The 21,880-nt window shown below is 44.0% G+C and overlaps 3 protein-coding genes across 3 annotated transcripts in view; 2 read left to right on the forward strand and 1 right to left on the reverse strand.

Annotated features, from left to right (window-relative positions):
• The window catches only part of matn4 (matrilin 4), a 61,014-nt gene extending 44,965 nt beyond the window's left edge, over positions 1-16,049 (reverse strand). The window contains exon 1 of the mRNA XM_052031575.1: positions 15,900-16,049. The gene's annotated coding sequence lies outside the window, so the exon portion shown is untranslated. The remainder of the gene's footprint in view (positions 1-15,899) is intronic.
• The window catches only part of LOC127579052 (uncharacterized), a 407,687-nt gene that overhangs the window by 95,669 nt on the left and 290,138 nt on the right, over positions 1-21,880 (forward strand). The window lies entirely within an intron of this gene.
• rbpjl (recombination signal binding protein for immunoglobulin kappa J region-like) overlaps positions 1-21,880 on the forward strand; it is a 55,129-nt gene that overhangs the window by 2,613 nt on the left and 30,636 nt on the right. Inside the window, exons 2-3 of the mRNA XM_052031577.1 lie at positions 15,647-15,827; positions 20,819-20,944. Of these exons, the coding sequence (XP_051887537.1) occupies positions 15,647-15,827; positions 20,819-20,944 (307 nt within the window). The remainder of the gene's footprint in view (positions 1-15,646; positions 15,828-20,818; positions 20,945-21,880) is intronic.

Here is a 21,880-nt window from a genome sequence, read left to right on the forward strand (position 1 = left end):
GGTGGCCTCTTCTGGTGCATCATTCCTGATTTCCCCACAGAAGAATTGTTATTCTCTCTAGGGAATTATTTCAATGTTTTATTCACCATAGTCTGTACAGCTGCTGTCGTCTAAACTCAAGGAGTTGCAAGTCAAGCTGATGCAATGAGGGAACAGCATTCTCCAGACGTTCAGACTTTGATGATGAAACAAGCCAAACTAAACAAGGGGACATTAGCAAATATCGGACCAAGGTGCCTGGGGAGCAGGGTCTGGAGTGCCTGAACTTGATGCATCATGTTGCCAGGTCGAGTTGGTTGGTAGTCTTTTGTCCCAAGTTGAGTGGTTAGTGTTGGCATGGTGACAGAAGATCTCTATTTTATCCACTAATAAAAGGAAGTGTTAACTGTTTTTTCGACCAGACATCCTGTCCAATCTTTTGAATGTTTCCAGCAGTCTAGTAATGTACACAGAGTTCATGCTTTTCCATTTTCTTTTGGTTATTTGAGCTGGTCCAAAGCTTAGTGGTACAGATCACAGCAGCCTCAGTCTCTAGAGCTTTCTCCTCAATCCTTTTCACCTTACTTTCGTTCATCTTTAAAAAAACATCTTTCAGCCAAGTGGGACTAGCTTAGGTGGGCACCGTGGTCAGCACGGACAAGTTGCGCTGAAGGGCCTGTTTCCATGCTGTATGACTCTATGACTCTAAGTTGTCGTACAGTCTGGAGGTTTGGGAGGTTGTCCTTGGGTTACAAATGCCCAACTTGTGGACACCCTACATTTGAATATTATTAAATTCACAAGTCCAACGCACGTACATATGTTTATTCCTATGTAGAGCAAAACTAGTTTCCTCTCTCTCTCCACTTTTAGTAATTGTTCTTTCTTATCAGTCTTACGTGCTTTTGATGCCATTCATTACAACACTGTGGAGGTACAGTTACCGTTTGAGTGATTTTTGTGTATCTTCCGACTTACGGACAAGATCAACTTAAGGACGTGTGTAAGAACGGAACCTGTTCGTTACTCTGGGGATGGCGTGTACTGGCTGTCAGCCTTGGTGTCAGCCTGCCTTCTATGAAATACTGCAGCAGGTTGTTGAAAGAAGATCAGTTTGGCACTTGATTAAGCAGTAAAACAATGTTAAAACCCGCCTTTACTACGCTTAAACAAAACTTTGGAGGGGAGGTTAGCACAGGATTAGAGATCTCATCTAACACAAACAACTGGTAATCTCCTCCAGGAATGGTGAGATAAACATACAAACATAAAAAGAAAGAAAATGGTAGCAACACATAACAGAACCAATAACACACACAAAAAAAGGGTTTGGGAAAGATTAGAAACTTCTTCTTGGACCTTGCTCTCTTTATACAGAATTACATAAAATGACAGCCCATTCTGCCCTGCCGGTCCTGCCTCCTCTCCTCATCACACCCACACCCCCACTCCATCTCTGTTCTTCCTTGTCTTTGGTGGGCTTCCTTTACACTAATCGCCTCAGCTAGTCCTTAAGGTAGTGAGTTCCATGTCCTTATCATTCCTTGATTAAAGACGCTTCTCCAGAATCCCTGTTGGATTTGTGAGTGACAGTCTTTTATCTATGGCCTCTGGATTTTGATTCATAGATTCCATAGAACATACAGCACAGGAACAGGCCCTTCAGCCCACCATGTCTATGCTGACCATGATGCCATTTTAAACTAATTCCAGCTGCCTGCACATGGTCTATATTCTTCCATTACCTGCCTGTTCATGTCTAAGTGCCTCTTAAACGTTGCTATCGTATCTGCTTCTACCTGCCGTGAAAGTGTGTTCCAGGCACCTCCCACTCTTTGTGTAATGAAAAAAACTTACCTCGTAAATCTCCTTTAAACATTCCCCCTCTCAGCTTAAACCTATGCCTGAAAAAGGACTCTGACTGTCTACCCTATCTATGCCTCTCATAATTTTATAAACTTCTATCAGGTCTCCTCTTGGCCTCCGACACTCCAGAGAAAACAACCCAAGTTTGTTCAACCTCTCCTTATAGCTAATACTCTCCCATCCAGGCAAAATCCTGGTGAACTTCTTCTGCACTCTCTCCAAAGCCTCCACAACCTTCCTTAGTCTGGTGACCAGAACTTCACACAATGCTCCAAATGTTGTCTAATCAGAGCTGTAACATGACTTGCCAAGTGTTATAATTAATGCCCTGACCAACGAAGGCAAGCATGCCCTACTCCTTCATGACGACTCTATCCAATAATGTTGCCACCTTCTGTGAACGATGGACTTGCGCCCCAAAATCCCTCTGTACATAGTGCTCCTAAGGCTCCTGCTGTTTACTGCACACTTTTCCCTTGCATTTGACGTCCCAAAGTGCAACACCTCACACTTGTCTGGATTAAACTCCATCTGCCAGTTCTCCGCTCAAATTTCCAACTGAAAACGTAGGAATTAAGAACAGGAGTGGGCTGTTCAACCCTTTGAGGCTGCACCACAATTCAATAAGATCAGAGCTGATTTAATTCTAACTTTATTTTCTTGGCATCCTCCAAACAAAGGGAAAAACCTCTTCTGATGTCACCTCAATAAAACTCTTTTCTCATCTTACATATCTCTATTTTCACGATTAGTTCTAGAGAAAACAGCCCCTTTTACATAAACTGTTTCTTGTGGCATTCTTATAAATCTTTTTTTGCTCCTTCTCCAGATCCTCTTTGTCATTTTTAACTATGGAGAGCACAACTATCTACGTTACTGTTTCAAACAGTTCCTTGATCTATAATGGTTAATCTTTTCTTGGTGCAGGTAAATTATTAGCTTTACATTAATAAACAAATGGTAAAACCTTTGGGCTCAGTGACGTAGCCTTGATCTAAATTTATATTTATGGAACTTGCTGGAGTAGATTAGAAATAGATAGAAAAGCTGTGGTTGTTTAACCAGCCAGTGAGGTTCTGACGCAAAACTGTCAGGAGTGGTTTGATTTGGAGCCATTTCCTGGGTGAATAACCCAAAATCTTACTAAAGTAGAGACACAAAGACTGCAGAAGCTGGAATCTGGAGCAAAAAAAAACCAAACTGCTGGAGGAACTCAGCGGGTCAGGCAGCATCTGTGGAAGGAAATGGGCAGTTGATGTTTCAGTTCCAGATAAAGAATCTGTGTCAACTGTCCGTTTCCCTCCACAGATGCTGCCTGACCCACTGAGTTCCTCCAGCAGTTTGTTTTTTGCATCTTACTAATGTAAGATAAGATAAGATATATCTTTATTAGTCACATGTACATTGAAACACACAGTGAAATGCATCTTTTGCGTAGAGTGTTCTGGGGGCAGCTCGCAAGTGTCGCCACACTTCCGGTGCCAACATAGCATGCCCACAACTTCCTAACCCGTACGTCTTTGGAATGTGGGAGGAAACCGGAGCACCCGGAGGAAACCCATGCAGACACGGGGAGAACATACAAACTCCTTACAGACAGCAGCCAGAAAACTTCCTAACCTGTACGTCTTTGGAATGTGGGAGGAAACCAGAGCACCCAGAGAAAACCCATGCAGACACGGGGAGAACATACAAACTCCTTGCAGACAGCAGCCGGAATTGAACCCTATAATAGTGTTACGCTAACCACTACACTACCGTGCCTGCCCTTTAGTTTGCCTTTTTGTATTACATTTATGTTCTAATTCTAAACATCCTTGAGTTACACAATGAACACGCTTTAGAGAAGCAACTATTTTAATTTTATAACCAATAGGTCTGGGATAGGTGAAGAGTAATCGAGTATTGTATTTGCTTTTGAACACCCAAAAGGAAATTGTGCAGTAAATAGCTGGAGTACTGATGCTGGAAGATATGCATTACCCATTGTCAAATGGGAAACATCATACAATGTACTTTACTGTATTTAAAGATGAATAGGTACAAATACACATTGGAGTACCGTGATAAAAATAATACAATCACCTTACTCATCTGCCAATAGAGAGTTGCCTGGAGTTCAAACTAAACCTCACCAGAATGCCAGGAAGAAAATTGTTTACTGCAGAGAAAAATACCTGGCTGCCTTTCTCAGTCTCTAGATATTCCTTTATGCTTGCAACAGACTGATCCAACTTGCTTGAAGCTCCCTCAGAAGAAGCCAGACTACCCTGAAAAGCTTACCTGTGCTGTTTTGGATCTTAAAAGTAGCTTATATTTGTATTGTATATATGGCGTATGAAAATATTTCATTCATCAACTCCAACATTATAAATTCCAGTGCTTACATTTGTAAGAAGAATTGCCTTTTGGGAACAGTCAAGATGTAATTACAAACCCTTGCCAGAGTGAGGCGGTGAAGCATCACCAGGATACACCGCGATAAATTTACTTTGCAAAAACGAGCATGGGAATTTATAATGAAAATGATAAGGATGGGTTTTATGACATGAATATTGGGGCTGTATTATATTTGTTGTTGGTCCATTCCTTGCACCAATTTACCTAAAATCTGCACCTGGTCCAGACTTCTCATGTGAAGTATGGTTAAGTGAATAAGTAATGCCAGGCTATGTTTTAAATGTCCATCTCACCACATCACCATTCCCAAAACCCATTTCAGGGTAGACAGAAAGAAAAGGTTGCACTTGTATTCCTGTCTGCATTTTCTAAGGCTCTTTTTTAAAATTAAAAGTGCAGTCAGTGTTGCAGGAAACACAGCAGCCAGTTTGTGCCTAACAAGGTCCCAAATACAACAGCAAAGAGAAAGTAAGCTGTGCCTCATGGCATTGAGTGAGGATATATTTTGATTAGTTCACCAATTGCTCTTTTTACATCCATCAACGGAGGGTGACAGATACTTAGATATGGTAAGACTTTATCTGAAAAATGGTATCTCTTTGAGTACAGTCTGACCACAGTTCTACATCAGAATGCCAAGAAAGGCTTCTGTGCCAAGTCCCTGGAGTGGGGCTTGAACACACAACTTTCTGGATTTAAAGAAAATAGTTCTACCTACTGAGCCAGAGCAAGCAACTAAACATTGCTGTCACACCTGATCTATCAGTCATTCAATGGTGTATAAACAGCATGTGGAAGAGATTTTAATAACGTTGAGCAAGCGAGGGCTTTTCTCTTTGGGGAGAAGGAGGATGAGAGGTGATTTGATGGAGGTGCACAAGATGATAAGAGGCATAGATCGAGTGGACAGTCAGAGACTTTTTCCCAGGGTGACAATGGCTAACACGAGGGGACATAATTTTAAGGTGATTAGAGGAAGGTGTAAGGGGGATGTCAGGGGTAAGTTTTTTACACAGAGAGTGGTGGGTGTGTGGAACACACTGCCGGCAGAGGTTGTGGGGGCAGATACATTAGGGACATTTAAGAGACTCTTAGATAGACACATGAATGATAGAGAAATGGGGGGGCGATGTGGGGGGGAAGGGTTAGATAGATCTTAGAGCAGGATAGGATGTTGGTACAACATTGTGGGCCGAAAGGCCTGTACTGTGCTGTAATGTTCTATGTTAAATCTATGTTATCACTGAAACAATCCAGAGGCCCTCAGTGGAACCAAATATCATTCTGCTGTAAATATTGCACTGGGAATATAAAATCATGAAAGATCGTTGCCACAAATTTCTTTCAGTCACCGTTTCTCTGAGACACCAGCGAGCAGGATTCCCACTGGTTACTATGGTTGACTGGGAGAACCAACAAGTCCCAGCCTCCTCTCTCTGTGCGCTCTGGCTGCACTTAGCATGCACAGCAGCAACATCAGGGCTTTTCAGCAGTGCTCCCAACTTGCAAACTTCACCAACAGGGCAGCAGATGCAAGTGCATGGGAATACCACTCCCTTGAAGCATCCCATTCAACTGCACCAACCAGGTCATAAAATTGCCTGCTTTTCTATTGTCCTTCATACATACTGTGGGAGCACCTTTACCAGACTCATCCATGGTCCAAGAACTTATTCTGCTACCATCCCTCAACTGGGATGCCAATTTATACTTGTCAGCAATTCCATTATCTCGAGATTAAATGAAAAGTTCTATTGCACTGTTAATTCAGTCAAATAATAACTTCTAACCCATCATATCAGGACCTCCTTGGATGTTTGGGCCTCTGGTAAAAAAACACGTGCTTCGATGAATTGGGAAATTAGAGTCACAGATAGAGTGATAGAGGGATACAGCACAGAAACAGGCCTTTCAGCTTATCGAACCTGTGCTAACCATCAACCATCCTTTAACATCAATCCTACATTAACTACAAAAGGACTTGGGAGATAGTAATCTGTTGGAAGCACATTGCTATTCATTTAGTGAGGGCCACCATTTCCACGTATCGTGATAAAACACGATCATATGAATGCTTAAGGTTTTCATCCAGATTTTACAGAAGTTGGATGAAAATCTTAAGCATAGGATATGGAGACTGTGGAATGGGTGTAGAAGTGGTTCACCAGGATGCTGCCTGGATTAGAGGGTATAAGTTACAAGGAGAGGTTGGACAAACTTGGGTTGCTCTCCCTGGAGCAGTGGAGGCTGAGGGGAGACCTGATAGAGGTTTTTAAAATTATGAGAGGCGTAGGTGAGGTAGACAGTCAGAATCTTTTCCCCAAGGGAGAAATGTCAAATACCAGAGGACATTCTTTTAAGGTTAGAGGGGGAAAGTTTAAAGGTGATGTGAGGGGCAAGTTTTTTATGCGGAAAGTGGTAGGTGCCTGGAATGGGTTACCAGGGGTAGTAGTGGGAGCAGGCGGTTTGGTGGAGTTTAAGAGGCTTTCAGATAGACACATGAATATGATGGAGGGATATGGATGATACACAGGAGGAGGACATTTAGTATAAATTGGCATCAACATCATGGGCCGAATGGCCTGTCCAGTGCTCCACTGTTCTATGTTCTGTGTTTAAGTTTTCCGACTTACAAAATGGCAAGTTAGGATTCAAAATGCACTGAAGCAGGAAAGTTTTTGCCAATGGCAATTTCAGACAGACATTTCCTTTTAGAAAACAGGCTTATATAGAAAACATTTTTGGAAAGCATATCACTTAATTCTCTGAATAAAGTGCACATTGGGTCAGTTGTAAGTGACCTGCAGCAATGATGTAGGGTGATTAATTAAAACAGCACTGGAGCAAGAACAGACTTTGGGTATTTTTTGGTATTCTCTTGGAGAAAGTGAAACAGAATTTAATTAAATTTTATATTTGCTTTTGGCATTGAAATGGAACGACCTTTAAAGATGATTCATTCAAGAGAATTACAATAAACAGATTCTTTAGAAATATATACAAACCTAATCGGAAGAGATTTTAATTTAGAATGCCCTTGTGATGTTGAATACCCAAGGACCTTTTTGTAAAAGTTGATAAATATTTGAACTTAAAAAAAGTTAATTTCCAATATTGCAAGTACTACGAACATATGATGCCTAATATTGGTTGAATGTGGCACACACATTCTGCCTTCACTCAGGTAACACTTTGCACATATTAATTACCATATTTTCCCAAAAAAACTTTTACCATCTTAACCCATGTTGAAAGAACTCTTCTATAGCTATAAAATAACCAAAACTATCACAGATGCAAGAAACTTGGATTGAATTTTTCAAACAAGCCTTACTCTAATTTACTTGAAATCAGAAATCTCTCACTAACCCACCAAGTTGTCCATTCTTAATGAGGTTAAAAGGTTCCATGATGTTTCATAGGAATATGATCAGAAAAAATTGATCCCAAGCAACCTTAGGAATCATTAGGATAAGGTGACTGAAATCTTTATTGTGGAAGCAGGTAGCATGGAGCATCTCAGAGGAGAAGAAAGAGCTGGGGAGGTTCAGGGAGGGGATTACAAAGCTTTGGGCCTTGGCGTGTAAAGGCATAACTGCCAGTGTTGGAAAGAAGAAAATCAGATGTGGTCTGGAGGCCAGAGATGAAAGGGGGCAGAGGTCTTGGACAATTGGAGGGCTGGAAAAAGTTACAAAGTTAGGAAGGCTTAAGGCCAAGGGACAATTTGAAAACGTAAAGAGAATGGATGATAACTTTAAAACTGAGGTATTACCAGACCAGAAGCCAGAGCAGGTGAACAACGTTATAACAACCAAAAAATCCTGAGGTAGATTCCATCTTAGATGTTACTTTTTGCTCTTCAGAGCTTCACCGGGACCAATACAGTGGTCGAACACCGTGAGTATGTTCGACTTGCTGTAACACTGCATTGGACCACTGGCTAAATCTAAACTGAGGTAAAAACAACTTCACATGGTAGTTTTCTGCTAACAAACATAAACACAAGAGGTTCAACATGACTGAAATGGAACCACTGTGGTTTCACCATTCATATGATTCCAAGTCATAAACTACACACATCTACCTATTAAACCCATCAAGTGATAAGCTGTGCTACCTACAAGTTATTCTTTATGTTCCCACTATCTACCTAAATATAGTAGAAATTGAAAATAAAGATGAGATAATTCTTGTGATGTTCATATTAGGCCTAACCTTCACAACTCAACACTACTACAACTAGAGTTGTCGCCTCACAGTGCCAGAGACCTCGGTTCAATCCTGACCCTGGGTGTTGTCTGTGTAGAGTTTTCATGTTCTCCCTGTGACTGCGTGGGTTTCCCCCAGGTGCTCCAGTTTCCTCCCACATCCCAAAGATGTGTGTGTTGGTAGGGTAATTGGCCGCTGTAAATTGCCCCTAGTGTGTAGGTGAGGGGTAGAATCTGGGGGGAGTTGATGGGAATGTGGGGAGAATAGATAATGGGATTAGTATAGGATTAGTGTAAATGGGTTCTTGTTGGCTGGCACGGAACTGGTGGGCTGAAGGGCCTGTTTCTGTGATGTATGTCTCCATGACTCTGTGATTTATATTACATGCAACAAATGCGTGCACACTTAGCAAGACCCAACACAACAGGTGACGTCGAACAGTGAGATAACCATGGTTTTCTGGAATACCCACAGATGTACAAAGTTCCATCCTTAAATATCCTTTGTACACAACTAATAGAAATAAATCTGATCTGGAGTTCCTGATCCATCCTAGCACTGGACTACAGAGAAACCGCATCTTCAACGGCAAAGATGCTCTATGCCCTGTTATTGAGCTGTTGCAGAAATTGTAAACTAATGCTACTGATTTCAGTCTCTCTAAGCCAAGTGATCTACAGGAGCTGACCGTTCAATAACTGTGCAAGTCATTGGCCAGACCACACTTGGAGTATTGTGTGCAGTTCAGGTCGCCCAGCTAGAGGAAGGAAGTCATTAAGCTGGAAAGGGTCTGGAAAAAAATTCACGAGGATGTTACCAGGACTGGAGGGATTGAGTTACAAGGAGAGGCTGCATAGGCTAGGACTGTTTTTCCCTGGAATGTAGGAGGCTGAGGGGTGATCTTATGTAGAGGTATATAAAAACAGGAGGGGCATAGATAAGGGGAATGGTCACAGTCATTTCCCCAGGGTAGGGGGAGTCTAAAACCAAAGGACATAAATTTAAGGTGAGAGGGGAAAGATTTAAAGAAGACCTGATGAGTAACTTTTTCACACAGAGGGTGGTGGGTATATGGAACGAGCTGCCAGAGGAAGCTGTCAAGACGGGTACAGTTACAACGGCTGAAAGACATTTGGACAGGTACAGGGATAGGAAAGGTTTAGAGGGATATGCAGGCAAATGGGACTAGAACAGATAGACAATTTGGTTGGCATGGATGAGTTGGGCTGAAGGGCCTGTTTCTGTGCTGCGTAACTCTATAACTCTGTGACTGTACACTACTGCCCTCTGCCATGGCAAATCTTATCTTTTATTTATTTTTATTGATAACATAGTCTGCCCCCTGTAGTGTCAATCTATTTTTAACCACTTGGAATTCATTGTCCGTCAATTCACTCTTTAAGTTAACACTACCAGAGCAGTACTGAGGGAGTTCTGCACAGGCATAGGTCCCATCCTAAACCAACCCTCAGTCTGCCCTGCAAGATGTGTAAGATTCCCACTTCATTATTTGATGACATACCAAGGAGTCTCCCTGGAGTTCTGGCCAATATTAATTTCTCTTCAATCAACATCAATGAAACAGATTATGTGGTTTTCAATTGTTGTTTGTGGGAACTGCTTTGCAAAAATCAATTGTCACACTTCTCCAGATTGTGACAGTATCAACACTTTAGAGGAAGTATTTCTTTGGTGCTTGTATGCTTTGACTTCTTGGGGCTGTAAAAGGCACTACAGAAATGCAAGTCTTGGTTTTATTCCTGTTTGTTATCAGACTCTTGAACAGACACTAAAAATAAACTCTTGATCTCTCAATCTACCTCATCATGGCCCCTGCACTTTATTTGTCTACCTGCACTGCACTTTCTCTGTAACTGTAACACTATATTCTGCATTCTGTTTTTTTTCTTTTGTACTACCTCGATGTACTAATGTGTGGAATGATCTGTCTGGCAAACAAAAGCCTTTCACTGGATCAGTACATGTGACAATAATGAACCAATTACCGAGTTGATAAATTTGTCCTGTGAGGGACATTTCATTTGCAAATGCAATGTTGTTTCATCACCCATTCCCTTCCAAACCACCACGGTGTGAGAAAGGGCAGCAGAACTGAATGTTTCTTGCTTTGATTTCTAGGGTGAGTGAAACAGTAAAGTCTACGAAGGGCTGATAGGAAAGTTGTTCAGGACCCTCTAGTTACACGGAGCCAATGAAATCTGAAGCAGCTTGGCACATGTATCCTGTACACCATAGAAACCATGTTACTCATCTATAATAAACAGAGGTAGAGGGTTCTGAAGCATAAAAGTTATGCTAAATCTTCAAATAATCACGGGAGACACGAGAGACTGCAGATGCTGGAGTCTGGAGCAACACACAAAACACTGGAGGAACTCAGTGGGTCAGGCAGCGTCTGCGGAGGGAAATGTTTTGACCAGTCCAGATGAAGGATCTCGACCCGAAATGTCGACTGTCCATTTCCCTCCGCAGATGCTGCCTGACCCACTGAGTTCCTTCAGCATCTTACCTATTTAATAATTACTGGTTTGGCCCCAGCTGTACCAGAAACACTTGCTCTGAAGAGCCTTCCACAGCCCCAGGAAATCAAAGTATACAAGAACCAAAGAAACACTTTCTCTGAAGTGCTGATACTGTCATAATGTGGGCAATGTGACAATCAATTTCTGCAAAGCAAGCTCCCACAACCAGGTGCACAAGAAACTCTGCAGATGCTGGATATATCTGGAGCAAAACACAAAAAGTGCTGGAGGAACTCCAGCCCTAATGGTCTTCACATCAACTTCTTGAACTTCCGATAAACCCACCCTTTCTTTTTCTTTCCCCAGCCCCCCCCACTCCTTTGTCTTACTTTATTCCTGTGGCTCCCTTCCCCTGCCTTGATGACCTGCCCATCTCCTCGTCTCCCCTCCCCTCCCCCATCCTTTATTCCATGGTCCACTACCCTCTCCTACCGGATTCCTCCTTCTTCAGCCCTCGGCCTCTTCTACCCATCACCTCTCAGCTTATTACATCTTCTCCCCCCCCCCACCCACCTACCTTCCCCCTCTCACCTGGACTCACCTATCACTTGCCTGCAGGCACTCCTCCCCCTCCCCCCACCTTCTTATTCTGGCTTCTGCCCTCTTCCTTTCCAGTCCCGATGAAGGATCTCGGCCCGAAACGTCGACTGTTTATTTCCCTCCACGGATGCTGCCTGACCCGCTGAGTTCCTCCAGCACTTTTTGTGTGTTGCTCCCACAAACAGATAATCTGTTTCATTGATGTCGATTGAGGATAAGCTGACTGTCAGCAGTTTGTACGTTCTCCCCGTGTCTGCGTGGGTTTCCTCCGGGTGGTCCGGTTTCCTCCTACATTCCAAAGACGTACGGGTTAGGAAGCTGTGGGCATGCTATATTGGCGCCGGAAGCGTGGCGACACTTGTGGGCTGCCCCCAGAGCACTCTATGCAAAAGATGCATTTCACTGTGTGTTTCGATGTACATGTGACTGATAAAGATATTTTATATTGGAGATGGGGTTAGGAGATTTAGGAGGACTTCAGTTATACAAGTGTGAATGAAGGAACTATTAAACATCAAAGAGAGAAATGGTTAAAATCATGTTAGTGAATTGGATAAAGTGTTCCCAATGGCAGATGGGTTGGTGATCAGACAACGCAGATTTAAGGTGATTGAATGATCCAGGTAATTGAAAAGTCCAAAGAGAGACATGGATTTTATAATCCAGAATAAATGGCCGAAAGCAGTGAGAGAAGCTGATTTAATAGGACTTTTCCCAAGGGTGTTGGATAAACACTGCGGGTTATTGGAGATACAGCTGGAGAAATGAGAACAACTTCAAGGCTCTTTCAAAGAGCTAGCACAGGCTCAACAGGCCAAATGGCCTCCACCAGTGGTTGATTGGTTTATTATTGTCACATGTACCGAGATACAGTGAAAAGCTTTTGTTTTGCATGATGTCCAGACAGATCATTCCAAACATAATTACATCGAGGTAGTAAAAGGAGGATAGAATGCAGAATGTACTGCTGAGATGTAAGAGAACACTGTTAGTAATTCTTACAGTTTTAGGATTGAGATTTAAGAGATTCAAATGATTATAATAAATGTAATTAAATTATCTGCTGGAGCCAGCTTGCAAAGTGTTGCCACACTCTGGTGCCATCTTGCTGTTCTGTCTGACTCTGTGACATCAATGTATAACCTCAGGTTTCCCATTTGAATTGGTGGGTCGAGTATTGATTGGTGTTGGAAGAGTTTTAGTGACACAGTCTTTGCCCTGATGCTGTTTCACTTCACAAGTACGGAGTCTGACTAAGCTTAAGCCAGCCAGTTCGTCTCCTCAGGAAAACACCTCAGATGTACTGTCGATTCCAAAGCTCGAACGCAGTGGGTAATTCACAGCTTCTGGAGATGAATGAAAGCTTTGTGATTGCATCCGAAAGAGTTACCACAACCATGGTTGGAAATAAAACTGAAATTGTGGTAGGAATTCCTCAACAAGGACTGAACATTGTAACATGCCTACTATTCCCACACATGATCCTAGTAGTGTGTGGGTTGAGAGAGAGGGAAGGGGGCAGGGTGTTGGTGACAGGTTAGGGTCGGGGTGGGGTTCTACCTTGCTAACTTTAAATTTAAAATATCACAGCATCAGGATGAATAGCCAGGGACTAAAGCACGAGTGCTTTTTAAACACAATTGTTATCCAATTTTGTAAGAGTCTAAACCTCTTTGGTTTATTGGTTTATTATTGTCACTTGTACCGAGGTACAGTGAAAAGCTTGTCTTACAAACCGATCGTACAGGTCAATTCATTACACAGTGCAGTTACATGAGTTAGTACAGAGTGCATTGAGGTTGTACAGGTAAAAACAATAACAGTACAGAGTAAAGTGTCACAGCTACAGAAAAAGTGCAGTGCAATAAGGTGCAAGGTCACAACAAGGTAGAAAAAGCTCTTAAAGTTTTGAAATCCAGAGGGTTGCCATTCAGCCCATTACTGCTGAGTGGACTAGCCCTTACATTAAGATTATGAACTCTTGTAGCCCATGTGCAAAGACAAAAAACAGAAAAGCCTTTAATTATCTTCATTATCTTAACTAAACCCAGACCTTCTATACCTAAAGGACAGCATAGTCCATGTAACGTGACCTCATGATTTATAGCAGCAGAATGGTTCACAGGAGCATTATAGTTTCTATCCATTTCCTGAGCATCAGCTGATTTTGAAACCATGGATCCTCCTATCACAGTGGGGGCTGTGCCCACAGATGGAGCGAATCATAGATCATAGAACAGTACAGCACAACACAGGCCCTTCGGCCCACAATGTTGTGCCAACCTTTAAACCTCGCCTAAGACTATCTTACCCCTTCCTCCCATATATCCCTCTATTTTAAATTCCTTCATATGCTTATCTAGCAATCTCTTGAATTTGACCAATGTACCTGCCTCCACCACCGCTCTAGGCAGTGCATTCCATGCCCCAACCACTGTCTGGGTAAAAAACTTTCCTCTGATATCTCCCTTGAACTTCCCACCCATTACTTTAAAGCCATGCCCTCTTGTATTGAGCATTGGTGCCCTGGGAAAGAGACGCTAGCTGTCCACTCTATCTATTCCTCTTAATATTTTGTACACCTCTATCATGTCTCCCCTCATCCTCCTTCTCTCCAAAGAGTAAAGCCCTAGCTTCCTTAGTCTCTCCTCATAATCCATACTCTCTAAACCAGGCAGCATCCTGGTAAATCTCCTCTGCACCCTTTCCGACACATCCACATCCTTCCTATAATGAGGCGACCAGAACTGGACACAGTACTCTAAGTGTGGTCTAACCAGAGTTTTGCAGAGCTGCATCATTACCTTGCAGATCGCAAGAACAATCTGTTTGAGTCATAGAATCACCACGAGATACAGTGCGGAAACAGGCCCTTCCGCCCATCGAGTCCATGCTAACTATCAACCACCCATTGATAGGACCTGAAGATATACATCATTTACATGTCCTTGAAAGCAAATCCTTAACACAGAAGCCAGAAGGAGGTGGTGAGATGCCAGCACTGAATGTGCTAAATGTTTAATTCCTTCCTAATAAATCCTGTAATAAGTGATGTATAAAAGTTTGGTTAGGTCACATATAGAGTATTGTGTAGAGTTCTGGTCTCCACATTACAGGAAGGAGGTGGACACTTTGGAAAAGGTGCAGAAGGGGTTCACCAGGATGCTGCCTGGATTGGAATGTATGTTAGTTATAAGGAAAGGTTGGATAAACATGAATTATTTTCTCTGGAGAATCTGAGGTAGAGGGGAGTTTATAAAATTAGGAGAGGCAAAGATAGGGTAGACAGTCTTTTCTCCAAGTTGGAAATGTCATATACTAGAGGGGACAGCTTTAATGTGAGAGGGGAAAGGCTGAAAGGAGATGTGCGGGGCAAGTTCTTTTATACAGAGCGGTGGGTGCCTGGAACTCGCTGCCAGGGGTGGTGGTGGAGGCAGATACAACAACATTTAGGAGGCATTCAGACAGACGCATGAACATGCAGAGAACGCAGGGGATATAGTCTACATGCAGGCAGATGGGATTAGTTTAAATTGACATCATGGTCGGTGCCGCCACGGCGGGCCGAAGGGTATGTACTGTTCTGTCAATGGTTGGGTGACACTTTAACCCTGGTCTCACTCCCAGCAGGGGAGTTGTAGATGTCATGGGCACCTCTCTATCTGATGTCAGTTACTTGAACTGGAGCTAATAAAAAAGTTATCAGCTCCTTCCCTGTCCGCACTCCCGCTATCTCCACACACACCAAACTACACTCTGATCATCCGCTGGTGGGACTCTTGGCTAGACCAAAGTGCAACTTCTTCTCTTGAATCTTCCCGTCCAGTGTCCCGAGCCCAATACTTATCCCAACATCGACAGATTTATCCCGTGGCGGGATCTTCCCGTGCGCGTTGGCTGCCGCGTTCCCCCCGCCACAGTGAACGCAACTGGGAGGTCGCGGCAGGGCGCTATAGAAATGCAGGACTTTTTTCCGACTCGCCTTCCAGAGGAGGTCACCAAGTGACATCGCCCCCGGGGCAATATTTCCTTGTGTGTGTGAGACGGTCACCAGTAAGTCAGGGACTTTCTTTCAACCCCTCCAACTCTCTGTCCCCCTCCCAACGCAGCCCAACCTGCGGATGAATGCGGAGCACAGGCTGAGACCCTCCCGGAGTTGTGCTGCTCTCTGACCGGAGCTCAGACTCACCTGGTCCCGCCGGAGGGTCCCGGGACGCGGCGGATTGCGGGCGACCCGCGCAGGGAGGCGGAGAGTGGCCGCAGCTTCGCCCGGACAATCTCGCTAAACAGGTGGGTTCGCAATACGAATATTTCGGGGACTTGGGTTTGGGGGTGGATGGGGGAAGAATCTGACACGGTTACCTGCTTCCTATCTTCCTCAGTGCAATGGACCCGGCACTCTGCAGAAATCCAGTGAGATGCAAGGTGTGAAAGCGAACGCTCAGGAGGATCAATGAACAGAGGCAAAAAAAATCCTTTCTCCGCACCCCCGCCGGCGAACTATTCAAATAAACCTTCGGGACAGGGGTCTGTCTGCAATTGGCAAAGGAGGAATGTAGGGCAGGTTTTTAATACATTGCCCCAGCCCGGGAGAAATAAACCCCACCCTCTGGAATCCTCAAGGGGTCGGGGATCAGAGGGACTGTGAATGAATGTACAATTGAAAGACAAATCGCACCCGAGGGTAGTTAGGGCTTTTCTCTGCAATAGATCAATGGAGAAATGGCGGCAGAGATGAAATTCACTGGCAGGAAGGCTTCTGGAACAGAGAAGGCGAGATATTGAAACAAAAAAAATATATCCTCCGCGCAAAATTACTTGCCCAGCGCATTCCTTTGAGAAGTTCTGTGAATAGCGTTCATTTATGATCTTGAATTTACACCCGCGCATAACCTTAGGCTGTTGAATTGAATTGTAGGATTACTTAGAGAAAGCATCACCCCACACCAATGCCCGTAGAAAGTTTATTCCAAAGTGGGTCTAAGAAGTCTTTGGAATATATTCATATTATTTTTTCTCTTCTAGAAATGTAATGGGCAAGAAGAGTTTGATTGATTTGAATGAGAGCGGGTTAGAACGATGGAGTGGTGGGTAGCGAAGGCTCAGGAGTATTATTTTTGTTAGGGCTTCAAGTGTGAGCGACAGGCGGATAGGACTCCCAGTCCCAGGTTTACCAGCAGAGAGCAGCGAGAGTCGACTCCTTGCTTGAATGGCGACCACTGGGGGGTGGTGGGGGGGGGGGGTCAGAATCCCCTCTCCACCCCCAAGGACTTCCCACCGATTTAGAGTTAAGACCTACCCCCCAAGCCCTTGGATGGGATCTATCTCCCTGATGGCAAATATCTGGAATTCAAACAATAGGTTGTTAGTCCTTTGGAGGAGTGTACGGAACTGAAATATTCCTCCAACGGCGAAGTCCCAGGGATTGATTGACTTGATGTCCCTCATTAATGACTGGCCCGGTTCAGCTTGAAGTCACCATCAGAAGCAGCCGAGTGATCAAGGCCGGAGGCTGAGCCCCGGGTTGGATTGTTCCACCGGCGCCTGTTGTGAATTTAGTTGGTGGGCTGGCACTACAGGAGCAGCAGAGGAGATGCTGTTGGGTTTCCAGAATACAACAGGTTGTCCAGTGGGAGGGAAGCACAATTGGTCTGCTGCATGTGAGACTCCAGTCCCACCGGGTGTTCTGGACTCCTGGTGCCAACAAGGATGGACATAAAGTACTACTTCACCAGAGTCGTGCCCCATTCCAAGAAAACATAATCCAATGATGGGGGCAGCTTTCCAGAAAATGGGACGTCTGTTCCGTTGGCCGTGCTCTCACTACCCCCTACACCCAATCAAATCCTGCTTTGGGATCTTAGTTATATCACATCCTTCTCCATCTCTGCCAACCAAACGGGGGGGGGGGGGGGAGGTGGGGTGCAAGGCTTCATCATGTAACCCTTCACCCTCCATCCTGCACCCACTCACTGCCCTACCCCCTCACCTCCAGCCAGTTAGTTCCCCCTGCTGAATCCATGCTTTGTGATGTTTGCAATTTATCCCTGCATTCTGGTGCCTGAAGTTGTGATTCTCACTTGTATTTCAAGATGTGATTCCTTGCCAGGAGTCAACTCGCCACATTGATTTCGGAAGGCTATTCTTCATTGTCAGAGAGTCATACAGCACGGAAACAGGCCCTTCGGCCCAACTCGTCCATGTCGACCAAGGTGCCCATCCAAGCTAGCTCCATTTGCTCACGTTTGGTCCATATCCCTCTAAGCTTTTTCTATCCGTGTACCTGTCCAACTGTCTTTTAAATGAAGTTACTGTACCTGCCTCAACCACCTCCCCTGGCAGCTCGTTCCATATACTCACCACCCTCTGTGTGAAGAAGTTGCTCTTTTAAATCTTTCCCCTCTTACCTTAAACCTGTGCCCTCTAGTGTTTGGTTCCCTTTCCCTGGGAAACAGACTGAGCGCATTCACCCTGTCTATGCCCCTCATGATTTTATACACCTCTATCAGGTCAGCCCTCAGTCTCCTACATTCAAAGGAATAGTCCTCACCTGCCCAACCTCTCCCTATAACTCAGGCCCTCAAGTCCCAGCAGTGTTCTTGCAAATCTTCTGACATTCCTTTTCCTTTGAACTTTGTTTGCCTCCACCTCTTTCCTGTGTTTTTATATTTCAAATAAATGTACACCACTGACTCTTTTATCCACCACAGTTTCAATAACAATGCAGTGTCCTACACATCCCAGGCCTTGCTCTCCAAATTCCTCACTTCATCCTAATGTAGCCCTGAGCACTAACACAACACAAAACACTCTCAAATTATGAATGGGAAATGCTAGAAACACTCAGCAGGTCAGGCAACATCCGTGGAGAGAGAAACAGTTAATATTCCAGGCCCGACCCCCTTGGGTTCAAGGGAACCGGCATCAGAAAAATCCAGCAAGCATCAGATGTTTTCACGAAAGGTGCAGTTCATTACCAAGGTTGGAAGGAGTAATGTTCGATGGTCACAGCAGGGTTAGGAGCTTGTAGATAAGGCAGGGGAATTAATTGGTTGGGTGAACCGAAGAGCAGGCAGTTGTTTTTGGACTGTTTCATTCAATAATCCTGATTAAAGAAGTTTGCTCTGTGTTGCATCCTTGTAAAGTAGGGTTATATTAGGAGATCACTTCTTAGCTCTAGAGTTATAGATGCCATGAGTCTATGACTCTCGAGCTTAACGTCAATGAGGTTGAAGAGAAAAGGACTTGTTTGCAGCTCTGGGACCTGGGGTTAAAAGTGGAGAGTCCAGAGAGCAGGAAGTTTTCAATTTGCTATTAAGACCAGCATTTGTTTCTATTCCTAATTTCCCTTGAGAAGATGCTCTGAACTGCCCTGCCTGAGACTGCAAGAAACTGCAGAGAGTTGTGGACACAGCTCAGTACATCACGGAAACCAGCCTCCCCTCCACGGACTCTGTCTACACTTCTTGCTGCCTTGGTAAATCAAAGACCCCACCCACCCTGGACATTCTCTCTTCCCTCTCCCATCGGGCAGAAGATACAAAAGCCTGAAAGCACGTACCACCAGGCTGAAGGACAGCTTCTATCCCACTGTTATAAGATCATTGAACAATCCCCTAGTACGATAAAATGGACTCTTGACCTCGCATTCTACCTCGTTATGGCCTTGTACCTTATTGTCTGCCTGCACTGCACTTTCTCTGTAACTGTAACACTACATTCTGCATTCTGTTATTGCTTTTCCCTTGTACTGCCTCGATGTACTGATGTGATGAAATGATCTGCACTGATGACATACAAAATGAAGTTTTTCACTGTGACAATAATAAACCAATTTACCACTTTGTTGACCTGCTACAATATAGGAGGGAGAAATATTCCCACAGCGTGGTTGGGAAGGGTATTCCAGGAATTTGGCTCAGTAAAGGAATAGTGGTGTCTTTACAAGCCAGGATAGAGATTTGTTGGGGTAGCTGGTAGATGATAGTGCTCCCATGTACTTGCTATCCTTATCGTTTTAGGTTGTAAAGATTATGGGTTTGAGAGAAATTATTGACGAAGCCTCAGTAAGTTGCATCAGTGAATTTTGTGCATTTTCAGTAGCCACAGGGCAGTGAAGGAGGAACTGGATGTAGGGGTTGGTGGATGGGGTGCTGGTTTAGTAGGCTACTGGGTCTTGGATGGTGTTAACCTTCTTAAATATTGTAGCTGCACTCATCTAGGCAAGTGGAGAGCATTCCATCACAGTGCTAACATATCTTAGAGATGATGGAAAAGCCTTGGGGTGTCAGAAGGTGATTCACTTGCTGCAGGATGACCAGCCTCTGACCTGCTCTTGCAGGTACAGTATATATGTGGTTGGCCCAATTCAATGTTTCAAACACCACCACAACCCCCATCCCATTCACCAGGCCATTGCTGATAGGAGAACTGCAGTCAAGAATATTCACTGCTGAAGAATGACAGAAGAAGATTCAATAGTAAACCTCAAAAGCAAAGTTGGATAAGTACTTGAAGGGGAACAATTGCCTGAGATTGAGAAACAGTAGGAGGCATGAAGCTAAGAGCTGGTATAGACAGTATGGGCTAAATGGCGTTGTGTGATCTTGTGATTTTGTTCTAAGCAACTTTTCACTTTGGATGAGGTTTAGCTGGCAGAGCAGATCTCTACCCACTGATTACAGACTCCTTGGATTAATGTCAGGAATCAGGTCAAGGTTGTGCTATCTGATGGGATACTGTCGTGGAACCTTGCATCAAACTGACAGCCAGTGGCGCTCAACCAGGAGAATGACTCTCGATAAGAAATGAGTTGATTGGAAAGAATTCCTCCAGAAAGAGCACCAGACCACTGCATACCTTTCATTTCAGTACAACGAAAATAGGCCAGAAGCAGATAGGTGGGGAACTGAGTAAAAATATTAATTTTTTTTAGATACATTGAATTTTTTTAGGTTATTCCGAGGCAACCTCAACGGTCTTCATTAATACTCGGTTCCCTATGAGGAATTAGAAGAGTGGTAAAATGGTATATCGGCTTATTGTTGTCACATGTACTGAGGTACAGTGAAAAACTATTTTGCATGTCATCCATACAGATTATTTCATTACAATGGTGCATTGAGGTAGTACAAGGGAAAACAGAGTCCATGGAGAGGAGGCTGGTTCTCGTGATGTGCTGAGCTGTGTCCAGAACTCTCTGTAGTATTGCCGGAGGGCCGAGAATGGGGATCTGTGGCATCCAGAACCATCCATCACACTGTGGTTATATTCCTCCTCAGGTCTGGCCCAGATCATCCCACTGTGACCCGTGATGTTGTACGCCAATACCTACAGCAGCAGCCCAACCAGACTGTGCTCATTCTACACGCTAAGGTTGCTCAGAAATCGTATGGGAATGAAAAGAGGTAAAAAGTCACAACCTTAGATCTCAGATCTACATTTTTTATAATCTCCTTTGAAAGCATTTCCTTTACATTTCTTATTTGGTAATTGGTTTATAATTGTCACATGTACCGAGGTACAGTGAAAAATTTTGTTTTGCATGCCATCCATACAGATCATTTCACCACATCAGTACATTGAGGTAGTACAAGGGAAAAGCAATAACAGAATGCAGAATATAGTGTTACAGAGAAAGTGCAGTGCAGGCAGACGATAAGGTACAAGGCCATAACGAGGTAGAATGCGAGGTCAAGAGTCCATCTTATCGTACTAGGGGATTGTTCAATGATCTTATAACAGTGGGTTAGAAGCTGTCCTTGAACCTGGTGGTACGTGCCCTCAGGCTTTTGTATCTTCTGCCCGATGGGAGGGGTTCAGTCCCTCAAGGCTGAAGATAACTGGCTTCCACCTCCAGATCTGTGGGCTCGGGGATGGCTGAAGAGTTCTATTCAGGATCTGCACACTCTTGCCACAGGCAGGACAAGTGGTGCCTGATGAGGCAGCTGGGTGGTTTGTTCGGGCAGTTTCATTTGACCTTCAATCACAGGGACTCTGACCTGTTCCATACCTTCCTAGTTGGCAAGAGGTATACATCAACTCAGCAGAGTGTAGATATCCATCGCAAACCGCTACAACTTGTATAGGGAGAGCAGCAGAATGTGAATGTTTCCTTTATTTAAAGTGAACAAGTCTTAGAGTCAGGTTACACAGGAAGAGAGAGATGTTTCCACAGCAACTTTATTGACTATAAAGCACTATGGGGCTTCCTCAGGTCCTGAGGTGCAGTCACTGTTGTAATGTAGCAGCCACTTTGTGCATAGCAAGCTCCCATAAACACCAATCTGGTGACAATCACCAGATAAAAAGTCAAAGTTAAAGATGAGTTTATTGAAAGATGC

The sequence above is a fragment of the Pristis pectinata genome, chromosome 16 (genome assembly GCF_009764475.1).
Source record: "Pristis pectinata isolate sPriPec2 chromosome 16, sPriPec2.1.pri, whole genome shotgun sequence".
Taxonomy (NCBI): domain Eukaryota; kingdom Metazoa; phylum Chordata; class Chondrichthyes; order Rhinopristiformes; family Pristidae; genus Pristis; species Pristis pectinata.